This window comes from Morone saxatilis, unplaced genomic scaffold, assembly GCF_004916995.1.
Source record: "Morone saxatilis isolate NCDOM2014 unplaced genomic scaffold, NCSU_SB_2.0 Contig2, whole genome shotgun sequence".
Lineage (NCBI taxonomy): Eukaryota > Metazoa > Chordata > Actinopteri > Moronidae > Morone > Morone saxatilis.
The window spans coordinates 18,631,721-18,644,798 of record NW_023339762.1 but is presented as its reverse complement, the minus strand read 5'-3'; the positions used below and the strand labels follow the sequence as shown (position 1 = coordinate 18,644,798).

At 40.2% G+C, this 13,078-nt stretch overlaps 2 protein-coding genes across 3 annotated transcripts in view; one reads left to right on the top strand and one right to left on the bottom strand.

Moving 5' to 3' along the window:
• Positions 1 to 8,108, top strand: part of shank3a (SH3 and multiple ankyrin repeat domains 3a) — a 143,199-nt gene extending 135,091 nt beyond the window's left edge. For both annotated transcript variants that reach the window (XM_035665387.1, XM_035665386.1), the window contains one exon: positions 3,150 to 8,108. In XM_035665387.1, coding sequence (XP_035521280.1) covers positions 3,150 to 3,720 — 571 coding nt within the window. In that variant the 3' untranslated portion in view covers positions 3,721 to 8,108. The remainder of the gene's footprint in view (positions 1 to 3,149) is intronic.
• Positions 8,109 to 9,260: 1,152 nt separating this feature from the next.
• On the bottom strand, positions 9,261 to 12,846 carry rabl2 (RAB, member of RAS oncogene family-like 2). Its single transcript, XM_035664300.1, has 8 exons — positions 12,278 to 12,846; positions 12,154 to 12,183; positions 11,885 to 11,964; positions 11,698 to 11,777; positions 11,139 to 11,250; positions 10,875 to 10,972; positions 10,542 to 10,625; positions 9,261 to 10,197 (listed from the first exon to the last, which is right to left on the bottom strand). Exons 1-8 carry the CDS (start codon positions 12,382 to 12,384, stop codon positions 10,117 to 10,119), a joined length of 672 nt encoding a protein of 223 aa, XP_035520193.1. The 5' UTR covers positions 12,385 to 12,846; the 3' UTR covers positions 9,261 to 10,116.
• Positions 12,847 to 13,078: the final 232 nt, after the last annotated feature.

The window sequence follows — 13,078 nt, the reverse complement described above, 5'->3', positions numbered from 1 at the left end:
TTAACTATAAGTTTAATCAAAGAGGAACGTCTTAAGCCTACTCTTAAATGTGGAGAGGGTGTCTGCCTCCTGATTGTTTTGGCATTGTTTGTCCTGTGTGGTCCTCTGCATGTGAAGAGTCCCTAAGATGGAGCTGTGTCCCCTCTGCAGGTCTGGCCTTTAGGGAGAGAAATAAACTGCAAGTGTCTGAAGACACTGTCGGTTTCAGAGGACCGCAGCATCAGCCTCCAGCCTCGCCTGCAGTTTGACGGACGCTACATCGTCTGCAGCTCTGACCTCGGAGTGTACCAGTGGGACTTTGCCAGTTTTGAGATTCTCAGGTAAAATGGTGCACATGATGCTAAAGTTGCTCTTCAAAGAAAGTATTAGATACACAGTGTATCTATAGTCAGTGTGTCTGTTACCTGCAGTAGATGGCGGTCAGTGCGCCCAGTTTGCTGTGGACATGTATTGTAGCCTCATAAAAACAGCCCACCTCAGATACGCTACATTAAGAATATTTTCACTGCTTTACCTCGCTGTCAGACAGCCTTTTACAGTGGGAAACTGAAGCAATTATATCCCTCTATGCTCAAAGCCATTCACACAAACAGAAATTTTACCTCACAGAACATGGGAGTTGCTGTTATACCACTGCCTCGATTGGTTTGTTTTATTGTTTGACTTCTGTGTGTGTTCTAAATGGTTAATTCGGATCCAAACTAACTAACGTTTCTGCAGATTGAGTCTGCAGTAGAGCAGCAACTCCCTTGTTCTGTGAGGTAAAATTACTATTTAAAAGGAGTATGGTGGCTTTCAAGAGTGCGATATAACGGCTTCACTTCGTCGGAAAGGGATATCTGATGGCAAGGTAAAGCGGTGAAAATATTTTAAATATATTGTACATTGAAACTGATATAGATTTTTTTTTAAGGTGGCCTTTTTTTATGTGGCTAAAATACTTTTTTCTGCAGCCCCTGTCTACAGCAGTACACTGCTTAGCTTCTGTGCTGGTCCTCGTGTTTGCTTCTCCAAACTGGGGGCGTACTGAGAGCTGTCTACAGTAGGGAAGACACTGACTAAAGATTAGTACTTCATGCCACCACAATATCAACTAACCCTTTAATATACAAGCACACTACCTGGAATTATAGTTATTTTAAACCACTTATTTCAAGAGTACCAAAGCAACCACAAGTCAAGGGACATGTGCCCACCTTTTATTTGTTCATTTATTTGTTTGTTTTTCTTTGTTTGTGCAGTGTTTGATATGTGAATAGTGTGCTCATTTCTCTCTCATGTAGCCCACTGGTCAGACCTTCGAGTGCTGAAGCCTACTCGGCTGTCTTTGTCATACTTGCATAGATCAATAACACCATCACACACTCATACATACACACACACACACACACACACACATACATACATGTCCATGCACTCACAGCCATACTCATACAGCCACATATACACACCCGCACACATATATAAGGCATGTCAAAGACAGCAGAGTCAGCTGAAGCAGACTTTAAGTCTGGTTGGCAGGCTGCGTCTCATGGAGTGATGCTAACATTCTCTCCCATTGCTCTCTCTCTGCTCACCTTGCATGCTCCGCCCTGCTGCTCTGATCTGATTGGTCTAGAACTGACTGTGCGCCCAGGAGGGCAGGACAACTGTGTAAGTGCGCATGGAGCTCATCTCATATCCGTCGGCTCCTTATAGTCTGATCATTTTTTCAGCCTGTGTGCTACCTAGCTACCTTTTGTTTCCATTACACTCTACAGTCCTGATCTCACCCATATCAGAAGTTTCCAAACACATGCAGTAGAGGGAAAACATGTGCCACACCTGTACATAAGACACTCGCTTACATGCATGAATATAACAGACACCATTGCACCAACTCTTACCATATTTAGGCCTCTCCTTTCTGCTTCTCCCTGCTTGCACAAAGCTAGACAAAACTCTTGTGTTAGTCTTAATCTTTAATCCATCCCTCCTCTCCTTTCTGACCATTGTTTCCTCCATTAGATCAGTAGTATACTAATAACATTTTATTTGTTTTTTAAAAAGAGGGTCAGATGTAAAAAGGTAGTTAGACCAGTATTTATTGTACCTGTGGAAAAAACTGGAGTTACTGTTGTTGCGGTATCAGATTCCAACATCTAAAGAAATTATTGGCAGTTTGTGTTAGTACAATTCATGTTTCCTTCTGCAGATGGTAAGATGGGGTTGGTTGGCCACTGAGATTCCCTAAATAATAGACTTACTGCGTTTAATTGTTAGCTGCACTTCAGAGGTAAATAAGTACTCATTTGATTAAAAATATGCTACTTTGTGTATCCCCACATGGCCTTTAACAGCACTTTAATTTTTTATTTTTTATACGCTATAATTATTTGTCATTAAAATAAACTCTTTAGATTTACAATTAATGTGCAAAGAAAAGCTGAAAACCAAATATGAAATCCACTCACTCTGTAGATCTGCCTACTGTGTCTAAATGTAGGTAAATGTGTGTGTGTGGGTATGTGGGTGTGTGTGTGTCTGTGTGCATGTTTGTACTGTATTTGTAATTCAGTGCTTTCAGGTTAGTGCTATCAGCAGTTTCAATGTAAAACACCAAATCTGTTTGACACTGTAATTCTAATGTAATTATTAACCTTTTGCTGTTTGTGGGTCACAGTAATCCCTTCAGGGAAGTGTACAGCGAGCCTTAATAGGAAGTAACTTTTGATTAAATTCATTAGAGAAAAAGACTTTAAGTAATGAACCGGTGGACTGAGAGTTGGATGAGTATCAGTAAAAATAGTGCTATCTTATAAATACTGCCATGTATTGCCTTGTATAGTTGATGTAGTTGACATGTTGATACAAGTCCCACATGATGTCTCATGATGAGTAACACAAGTTTTATACAAACCCGTAAATAATCACAGAAACCCATATCCAGCAAGTGCAGCTTCCTGTTTTGATGATTATGTGATGTGAGACTACCTTGGTCTGTCTAACATTCATTAACCTCTAGCCAAACTAACTTTACAAGAACTTAACGCAGCTTTATAAATACTGTATAACCCAAAACTTTGTCTCCTTGTCTTCTTCTGTATTTTCACATTGTTCACTTTAACCTTCTGTTAACATTCCTGAAACTCTCTCTCTGTCTCCACCAGACTTTTCAGCAGCCTAGGCGAGCTCCACACCATTTCTCAGAGAAGTTATGGCACCACATACACCATCCGCCCTGGCAGTCGTTACCCCGTCACCCGACGCACCCCAAGCCCAGGTTCAGGCTCACCTGATCGGGGCGACCCTCTTGGACGATTCTCAAGCTTCGGCCTACCGACCTCACCAACTACACCGCCCCAAACCATCCTCAAATCTTCTAGCCTCAGCCTACCCCAGGAGCCTAAAGAGGTCCGCTTTGTGATGAGGAGCTCCAGCGCCCGTTCCCGCTCTCGCTCCCCGTCCCCGTCACCTTCGCATTCTCCTGGGCTGGGGTCACCACTTTTAGCCCTCCGGCCCTTCCACCAGAAGCCCCTCCACCTCTGGAATAAGTACGATGTTGGAGACTGGCTGGAAAGCATCAACTTGGGGGAGCACAGAGCAGGGTTTCAGGAACATGAGATCGAAGGGTCTCACCTCCCAGCTCTAACCAAGGATGACTTTGCAGAGCTTGGAGTGACACGAGTTGGACACCGCATGAACATTGAACGAGCACTAAAACTGCTGCTAGAGAGCTGACCCCTGCCCTTAGACACAGCAACACTTGGATAGAAAGATGGGCAAGATAATAGAGTTGATGGAAGAGAAAACATGAGAACTGCTCCTCTTTTACTCCAGCTGTTTTTATGTTCCGCATCATAAAGGTTTACCTGCGACACGTTACGTTCCCGTTCTGCATTAATACCCTGCACTTGGCACTGCACTGAAGAGGAGGATTCAATACATTTGTCCCCCTCTACTTGGCCCTTAGTGTCTGCCCACCTCCTTGCCTGCAGCCAATTAGATCAGACCTCAAAATGGGCTCTGGTCTTTCTTTGCCGAGGAGAATCGCATGAGCTCCAATTAAAACATTTGATTTGTGAAAGCTTCAGTTGTTCCCTTAGTAACACCCACACTTTCTCTCTCACTATTCCCTCCTCTCCTCTCTACCTCTATCCCTCCATCTATTAGGCCTCTGAAAGCCTTTTGCAGTTTGAGTAAAGGAGGAGGAGGAAGAATTTTCCTTTTCAAACAGAAAGCTCAGTTGCCTTTCAAAATATTTATACAGAGATCAACAATGATGAACACAGGACTATGGACATAGTACTGACACAGCTCTGAAAAGGTGTGTCTTCTCTAAACCTGCTGTTGTTTTTAAACCGAAGACTTCAGATCCCAGAGGTGGAGCTCCACAAAGTAAACCACAGGAGAAAACCCCTCTGCCTTGGTACCCAGACTGTGCTATCTATTATATTTGGAGAATGTTTAACCAACACTCGTGGCTTTTTTCATAATCAATTTTTTGGTTTTCCAAAGGGAATATTATATATAGGTATTATATAATATAATATATATGTATCTAAATATAGCTTTCAGAAGAAAAGACAATGTTGCAAAGAGGAAATATAATAAATTAATCTGCGCCTGTTTTTGGTTTTTAGTATAGAAGGCAGAGAGAAATCTTTAAATTTATTCCACCAATAGTTTACTCATTTCTACCAATTATATACATATATACATATATATATATTTGAAATAAAAAAAAGTATATAGATATGGAAATGAAATTTTTGTCATAGCTATACAACTTTCCTTATGGTCACCCTTTCTTGAACCGTAGCATGACGAGTTGCATCATGTGTTGGACAGAGAGTTTGTTGTTTGTTTTTATTTTCTTACGGTCTTCCTTCATACTAAAGGGCATCCCATAATGTGAGGCTGAGACCCCAGTTGACACCCATCCCTACTGCTTCAGCTACAGATCTCACTGAAGTGGTTCTGACTTTATCCACAACCTACAGTAAAGACCACTTAAGGAGACAGCTAATTGGTAAAAGGTGCTCTTTCACCTCATCTTTTGCCTGTTAATCACTCAGGGATGGAAGTTTGGGGCACTAGCATGGAGAGGTAGTTGGCTCTTGTTTCAATACTATTTATTTAAATTCTTACCTGTGTGGATAATTTAACACCACTACAGTCTGAAAAATGCTAGAGGGCTAGTAAAATTTCCATCCCTGTGACCCCCTGATTTACCTGTATAACCAACAAAAACTTGTCATACAAGGGCTTAAATGAGCTAGACATAAAGTATCCGCCCTTCTGAAATGCCACTGCGGGTAATGTGTGCGTAGTTTATCAGGCTGTGGGGATGGGAAAGCCTCTGTAAGGTCTTAAAGAAAATTCAGTATTTTACAACTTGGCTGTGTCTTGCAACATCGCTGCTTCCCTGTATCTTTACGGTTTACTTAGTGAGTAAAGTATTATCATAAACAGTGGCAGCCAGAACTCTAAGAATAAGACCCAGGTTGTAAAACAAAACAACTGAATTTTTCTTTAACAATACAAAATCTACAATTGTACTCATGAGTAGCTTCTGCTGGCAGTGAGAAACAGTGAGTTTTATTCACGCAACAAAAAGCATTTTATCCATAGCTTTTCTCTAACAGAAGTCCAGGTAATCTCTATTACCACTAAAAACCTCCGTACATCAGCAGCATCCCATCAGTACGCCAAGGCACTTTCACTTGGCGAGAAGTGGTGTGCTTCTTCTTTTTTTTCTCTATTTTCTTTTTTGCTAACAGTTTGTAAAAGCGGGTGGTGAATATAACATTGTGTCTGGGTTGTAGGAATAGCACTCACTGCCTCACTGTGACCTCACTGATTATTTTATTTCTGACTCCAGTGTTACAGTATGTTTTCAGACTCATTTGGACTTTTTTGTGTTTATTGTTTTCTATTCTTTTTTGTTTGTTTTTTGTTGCTGATTTGTTACCCTCGGACACTGTGGGTAAATTTTGTAGCGTGTGGAACATTGAAATCGTTCACTCATTTGAATTTTAGAGTGACAGAAAAAAAGACAGAAAAAAAAAACAAATATCCTGTCCATTCTAAACGTACTTACACTTGTAAAAATGAACAAACTACGAATATTTGCTTTTTTTAAAAATCACAAGCAATGTATATATGATAGATTTCATATAAATTTTTGGAAAAACAAAAAGTATATAGATCTATATATGAATGTTTGGCATATATGCATAGTTAACCACCTGTGAAAAAGGTGAGCAGATTTTATTCTTTCTATGAACTCTTGAACTTTTGAACTCTGAACTATGAACTAGGGGATGATTTGCACAAAACAAGGTGACAAGGTGCTAACATAAAAGCCACCCAACGTCCAAGCGCATGTGTGCATCTGGATTCCCTGAATCTGTCTGTGTGGTCGTTCCTCTTCACCGTGTGTGTGTGACTGTGTGTGTATGTGTGCAAATGTTTGTTTGCATTGTTTGTGTGTATTTGTTTGAGAGAGAGAGAGAGACCAAGAGAATACACGTGAGCGAGTGTATGGTTGATTGTTAGGGTTTACATCTTTGGAGTTAGTCCACTATAGCCTTACTGTATTACCATCAGAGATTCCCGGCAGTGGCTGTGTCTCACACACATGCGCACACACGCACACAAAAAATACATATACACACAAACAGAAAAATGCACACATACATTCATCTTCTATTCCAGATCATTGTTCTACATTCTTGTTTCGTACAAAGTGGCGTCTTCAGAAAGTGGACTGTTCTGCCCAAGAGGGAGAGACAGACGAGAGAGAGAGATTAACCATTGTCACGTTTTATAAAGCAAGACAGCTGTATCTCACCTTGTAACTGTGTAGGTGCAGCTTATGCAGTGTCACTGTTTTGTAAACCCATTCCCAGATGCTATTTGCGCTCCTTACGCTCCACTCTGTCTGGCAGCACTCCTTTTTCCTTTTTCAGACCTTCAGTTTTTGAGTTTTGGATATGCTATATGAGGTGATCCAGTGAGGAACAAACAACACAAAGGAAAAATGTGCCAAAAAATAACTTAACTTTTAACTGTATATTTGTCTTTGCTTTAGGACTATCTTAGTTACAGCATTCTTGAGCTGTTAGACTCAATAATATGGTGCCATCTCCTGGAAATCTTGAGAACTACAGATGTTTGTTAGACCCTTCTGTATTTCCTACAGATGGAAATGCAGTCATTATTATTTTGTAAAGATGCAGGCTATTGATACATACGTGTGTGTATGTGTATGTGTATGTGTATGTGTACGTAACACACACACACACATATATATTTATATAGCCTGTGTATATCTACCTGTGAGCTTTGCATTAACATTTCTATTTAAAGTTTGAGACAAAGTATCACAATTGCTTGATTTTACTGTGATGAAGGTTATTATCCAGCTTGGCCTACTATTCTCACTTGAGAGGTGAACATGTATAGTCTCACACAGGCTGGCCTGGTTAGAAGAAACAATGCTGTAGTGAATATCTGGTCCAGATGGTTGTGTAAGTTTACCACAAACAGATGCAAAATGATGCTACAGAGCAACGTGTAACACACTTACACATCATTAGGTCAAATAAGTTCAGTGAAGGTTTATCTTTGTCTTATTTTCTAATCAATAAAGCACAATCTACATAGAGTAGAGGGAGCAGTGTAATCTTTTTAAAAGCCCACTGGGGTCTGGTCACCCAATGGAACCAGTGATCTTATCATCAAAGGGTTTTTCTTTCATTGTTGGTTTTCTCCTTGTTTGCACTGTGAAGTTTAGAATGGTGGATGTATCACTGCAACACCTCAGCCTTGTCTCACAGGTGAACTTCCCCTTCTCAACATCCAGTGAGCAGGTAAATCATCTACAACCTATCTCCCAGCGACTTCTGAACGCTTTAAAGTATTAGAGACATTACAAATCCCCACCTTCATTTTAATACATGAAAGCCCAAGTAGAAATAAAAAGTTAACCAGAAGCTACCTAGTATTCATAATGCAAACAGAGTAAGGGTGACAGGGAAGATTGAGGCAAGATCTGAGATGTTGCCCAGGATATCTCCACCACAGAGATATATGTTTGTTATATTATGTAATAAATTTATAATTAAAACATGAACTGCATCAAAGTCTTGTTCCTGCTAATTCAGTGTCTCAGTGGTAAACTTATGTTCCTGTGTGATTTATTGTGAGTTAATGCAACACAAAACAGCACTGAATGGGCCCTCACATTCTGCGTGAGACGGGATGTGCTGCAGTTGCTTTATGTGCCAGCAAATCATGTGTAGACCACAGAGTTCACATAAATCAAATAATGATTGCTATATAAGGTTTACTACCTGTTGCCAGTAGGTGGTGCTATAACTGTAACCGAATATTGGCATGTAGATGTGTTCAGGCCGGGACTCTTATCAAACATGAAGTTTGGTGCAGATTGGATAATGTTAACCCCAATTGCAACAACTATCTGTTTCATGGTTATGACATTGAACATTCAATTCAATGCAACGCCACAGACAACGAAAACTCACAAGCTTCACAATATAGCATCATCCAGATCATAAAGCTCTTCAGACCAGGTGGAGCTGGTCAACCTTCTGGGAAGAGCACATTAATGTTTAAAACATGTCATTTCCTGTTGCCAGTAGGTGGCACTATGACTGAATATTGGCATGTATATGTGTTCAGGCCAGGACTTCAAATGTGAAATTTGGGGCTTCCTGTACTTCCTGGTGAAACACAGGAATGTTTTGACTTTTCATCTCAAAGATCTATAGACTGCACTAACTCAATTTCAAGTCAATACAATAACTTCTGTAGGAGTTTGTTGTAGTACAACACATGAAAAATGGCACCAAAAAAAAAATCACTAAATTCACAATGGCCTTCCTTCCCGAAGTCCATAAATGATCCTGACTCAGTTTTGGGACGATTGGCCCAACAGCCTCTGACGAGTTCTCGAAGACAAAAAACAGTTTTCGATAAAACTCAAAATTTGACATTTTTACAACAGAAGAGCTTTGGAGCAAATATGTAGATTAACTGACTGAATAGTAGGACAAAACAATTTTGACTCTAAGTCAAGGCATTTGAGATAATTGCAAAAACGTAAACTTGATTCTTACAGCGTAGTGTGTGCAACCCCCCTTTGCATTCTGGTGACTTTTGGTCGTAAAGTTTTTGCTTAATTAACACTTTCATCAGAGAACAGTAATAAAGAAAGAATAAAAAGAACAAAAACAATAGGTCTCCAGAAAATAAAACTGGTTCAAAGTTCTTCATTCAACAGTTCTGTTAATATGAATGAATGTACAGACAACCACCTCAAGTCCATCATGAAGGACACAGCTGGCTGAGCATTTCACAAGAGTTCAATACAGCTAATGTCTACTCGTACATGGCTGGTAGCTGCATCTTATATGCTGAGGTTGACTACTCAGTTCTTTTCTGAAAGTCAGAAAGAGACACGTAACAATTTTGGTTACACGGTCCATTAAATTTTCATTTAAAGGGCACTGAAAAACAGACTTTTTACGTCATAAAATTAATGCAACAAAAGCAGCCAATAGATGCAGCTCCCCATTGGCACTGCACACAACACCACACACAAACACTGAGAACAGCAGCAAATATGGTTCATAATCACACGTTCTCCTTGTTCTGTGTGAGTTTGTTTTCAATGCTTCACATTCTTATTACATGACACAAAATAAGCAAACATTGAGTATCATTGTATGGTTTTCTACTATTACTATAGTAGATATTATTCAACAATGTATGAATGATAATGCTAAAACAAATTAACCTGGTAAACAACACAATTCCTAATTATCCCACCAGGTTTATTTCCCTGCCAAAATGCAACTGGACAGATGGAGGGCAGTGACTTAAAACCTGACTAAAACAATGTCTGCCAACCTTCAGTGGTAGAGTTACAAAGCAGACCACCAAAATTATGTAAGGACAAACAATGTGTCTGTTGATGGTGTCCGTCACAGAGAATCACAGATCTCTGGCATTTTGAGTAATAACATAATCTATTCACAGCATCAACCCCAGAGGAGGATAAATTATCCATGAGACGAGAAGAGGGTTTGGGGAATCTGTAAACATCTATCAGACCAAGTCGGGACTCTCTGCTTTTAGTCCGTCCTCATCTGCTTCTGAATTATCTTCTTTCTTCTCCAGGTCAAAGTTCTACAAGATAAGTGCGAAAAATATCGATATCAAATCAATACAAACATGTTTTCAGTCCAAAACTCAACAATTTAGCAAAAAAGAAAAGAAAATTAGATCACACATTTTCCACATGAACAAGAAAAGTTGATGGTGTTGGAGATATAATTCATATTAAACAGCTTTGGAAAACACATTGTAAACCAATTATGGAGTTTCTTAGAGCAATGTAGTATTGCATGATAAAACACTTTTTTATTCTTTGCAGCAAACCTCCTTTAATTAGAATTATTTAAATCTACACCTGCTTCAAAGAGGAACACGACAGGGGATCAAACTTTGGTTTGGTATTCAGAGAGGTGTACCTCCAATTCTTGCATCACTTCATCCATGAAGTCGCCGGGATTTTGCTTGTAGTCCACTGCTCTCTTGATCATCTCTCTGAACATCTGTTGTGACAGTTGCAGTCAGAACTATCAACACACAGGGTCGGTTCAAGTAGTCTGGACAGTTTATGAGATTATAATAAATTACAGGCTGAATTAATTTGATACTTAAGCTTCTCATTTTGAGAACGGCTGTCTTGTAAAATTACATATAGTTAACTGTAAAACTACTAATGAGTTTGAAATGCATGAAGGAATGAACCTAGGGATCACTGGCATTAATACTGCAGGAGAGTAAATAAAACGTCAAACCTTTACTACATTAGTTCCATCAGCCGCTGATACAAAGTAAAATGGGAGTCCTTGCTTCTTCCCAAAGTTAAAGCTTCTCTGTGTCACCTTCAAATCAGCTGCACACATGAAAAAAAAAAAAACATCTTCACATGTTCAACATGCTTTGTTGATCCAACAATTAATCAAAAGGATAACCTACTTAACCTGCTGTAACGTTCACATTTAATACAATCATAAGACCTGAATATTCTCTGTCACGTGCAGTGTCAGAGCCAGACTCACCATCGATTTTGTTGGCAACCACACAACAGGGCACCTCCGGTCTGTACTCCCTCAGCTCCTTATACCAGTTGGCCAAATTCTTATATGTAATCTTCCTCTGAACATCAAAAACCTAAGAGAAAGCAGAGAAGTTTACAGTGGAGTTTGGCCTTCTTTGCTGAGTGTGTGGCACCTCCCCAGTTCAACTGGTGCAACGCTGCTCCGTGAGAGGATCGCCATCTTCGTCTTCAAATACCAAAACATGACTACATTTTTCTGTTCAAAGGAACAAACAAAATGTACACTTGAGAGATGCATCTTAACCAGAATGCATTGTGATATTTCATCATTTCATCTGCACAATGAACAAAGCAGGGCCAAGTGATCGAAGTGAAATCAAACTAATATTTAGTTTAAGGCTTTTTTTTTTATGGATTTAGTGGAATCTAATGGTGCAGATTTGGGCCTTTAAGTAATCAATCTGAAACCATGTATTCCTTACTTTTCTGAATACTTAATAATCTCAGGAAAGGGCTGGCTAAATGATTACGTAAAGGCAGAAACCCAGAGTGCGTCTTACCATGATGCATGCATGTGCTTTGTGGTAATAAGAGGGATGCATGCTCTGAAATCTCTCCTGACCCGCGGTGTCCCAGAAGTCTGTGAATCAAAATCAAAAAAGGCATGCCTGCTGATTTATGCTTCACAGTGATAATTATTTTCTGTGGTCACTGAGAGCAGAACAAAAGCAAGTGCACAATACATACCGACCGCTACTGTTTTGTTTCCTACGGTGGCTGTGTGTTTGTAGAGAGTCAAAGCATAGGTTGACAACTGCTGGGGACGACTGCAGAAAGAGTTAAGTATCTTAACCTGTCAGGACAAACGACCTGCTTTGTTGGAGGCACTGGGGCTTGACCTTAAGCAGGATGTCCATGTGCACATAGTGGCTGTAGTGGGATTACACAACACGACGTACAAACAAACCCCTGATACAGATGTGTTACTTTAAATGTCTAAATCTGTTAAAGGATACTACTCGTCCATGAGAAACCTCTCCATCAGCCTGTGAAAGAGAGAAAAACAGCCCATGTAAACGCAAGCACAGCAGATAAAACACATTATGAAACACACGACAGTTCATTACAGCTCATACTCACTTAGATTTACCGACTGCGCTGTCTCCCAGACAGATGATCTTCACCTGTTCGTCTGCATCGTACTTCTTTTGGTCCAGTTCAGGGATGCTGCCAGCGTCGCCAGCCATTTTCCCCTTTGTTTCCCCCCGCTTTGACTAAGATTATTGTATAAACCAACGCTTGCCGAGCTGAATTTAAAAGCACCTGAACAATGACCTGAGCTCCTATCGGGAGCTAGCACCTGACGGCTACTGCTGACAGCGAGTATGAGCGTCAACTAGCTTGCCATCGTTCAGCTCCTCACATGTACAGATGGTGCCAGCTGAAACTGCACCGCACAGACACGAACATTGACGACATTTGTGTTTTTAAAGTCTCTTGTGAGCTCTGTGGCTGCTAACCGTCGGGCTAACGCCACACAAACTCAATTAGCGTTGGTAGCATCTGTTTAGCAAACATCCAAACGTCGCTGGTTCACTTGTGTGTATTCTTTTTGTCTATAACGTGAATAGGTTTCTCCTAAACTCACCTAGGTATCCAGATATTGTTAAATGTTTGTTGATGTTGATGCATGACGACCCCCCCCTCACCGTTTTCGTTTCTACGCAACGGGGACGCCCGAAGGACCACTTGGTCGTCATGGTTCCTGCTGTCCTTACAAGTGCCTGTCGAAAATGGTGTACGAGTGTGGTCATTTATTTATTTATTTAATGTCTTTTTACGCATAAAAGTGCAAGACCAAAAGCTATTTATTTATTTATGCGACTTTATGTAAAAAGTGTGACTTTAGTTTTATCACTATTAACCTTTAGTTGCCATTTT

Excerpts from the sequence above, each read along its gene's own strand:
- rabl2 (XM_035664300.1), bottom strand. The coding sequence starts at position 12,384 with ATGGCTGGCGACGCTGGCAGCATCCCTGAACTGGACCAAAAGAAGTAC. Across the intron at positions 12,184-12,277 it reads AGCGCAGTCGGTAAATCTAA|GCTGATGGAGAGGTTTCTCA; the intron begins GTGAGTATGAGC and ends TCTCTTTCACAG. Across the intron at positions 11,778-11,884 it reads AAACAAAACAGTAGCGGTCG|ACTTCTGGGACACCGCGGGT; the intron begins GTATGTATTGTG and ends TTTGATTCACAG.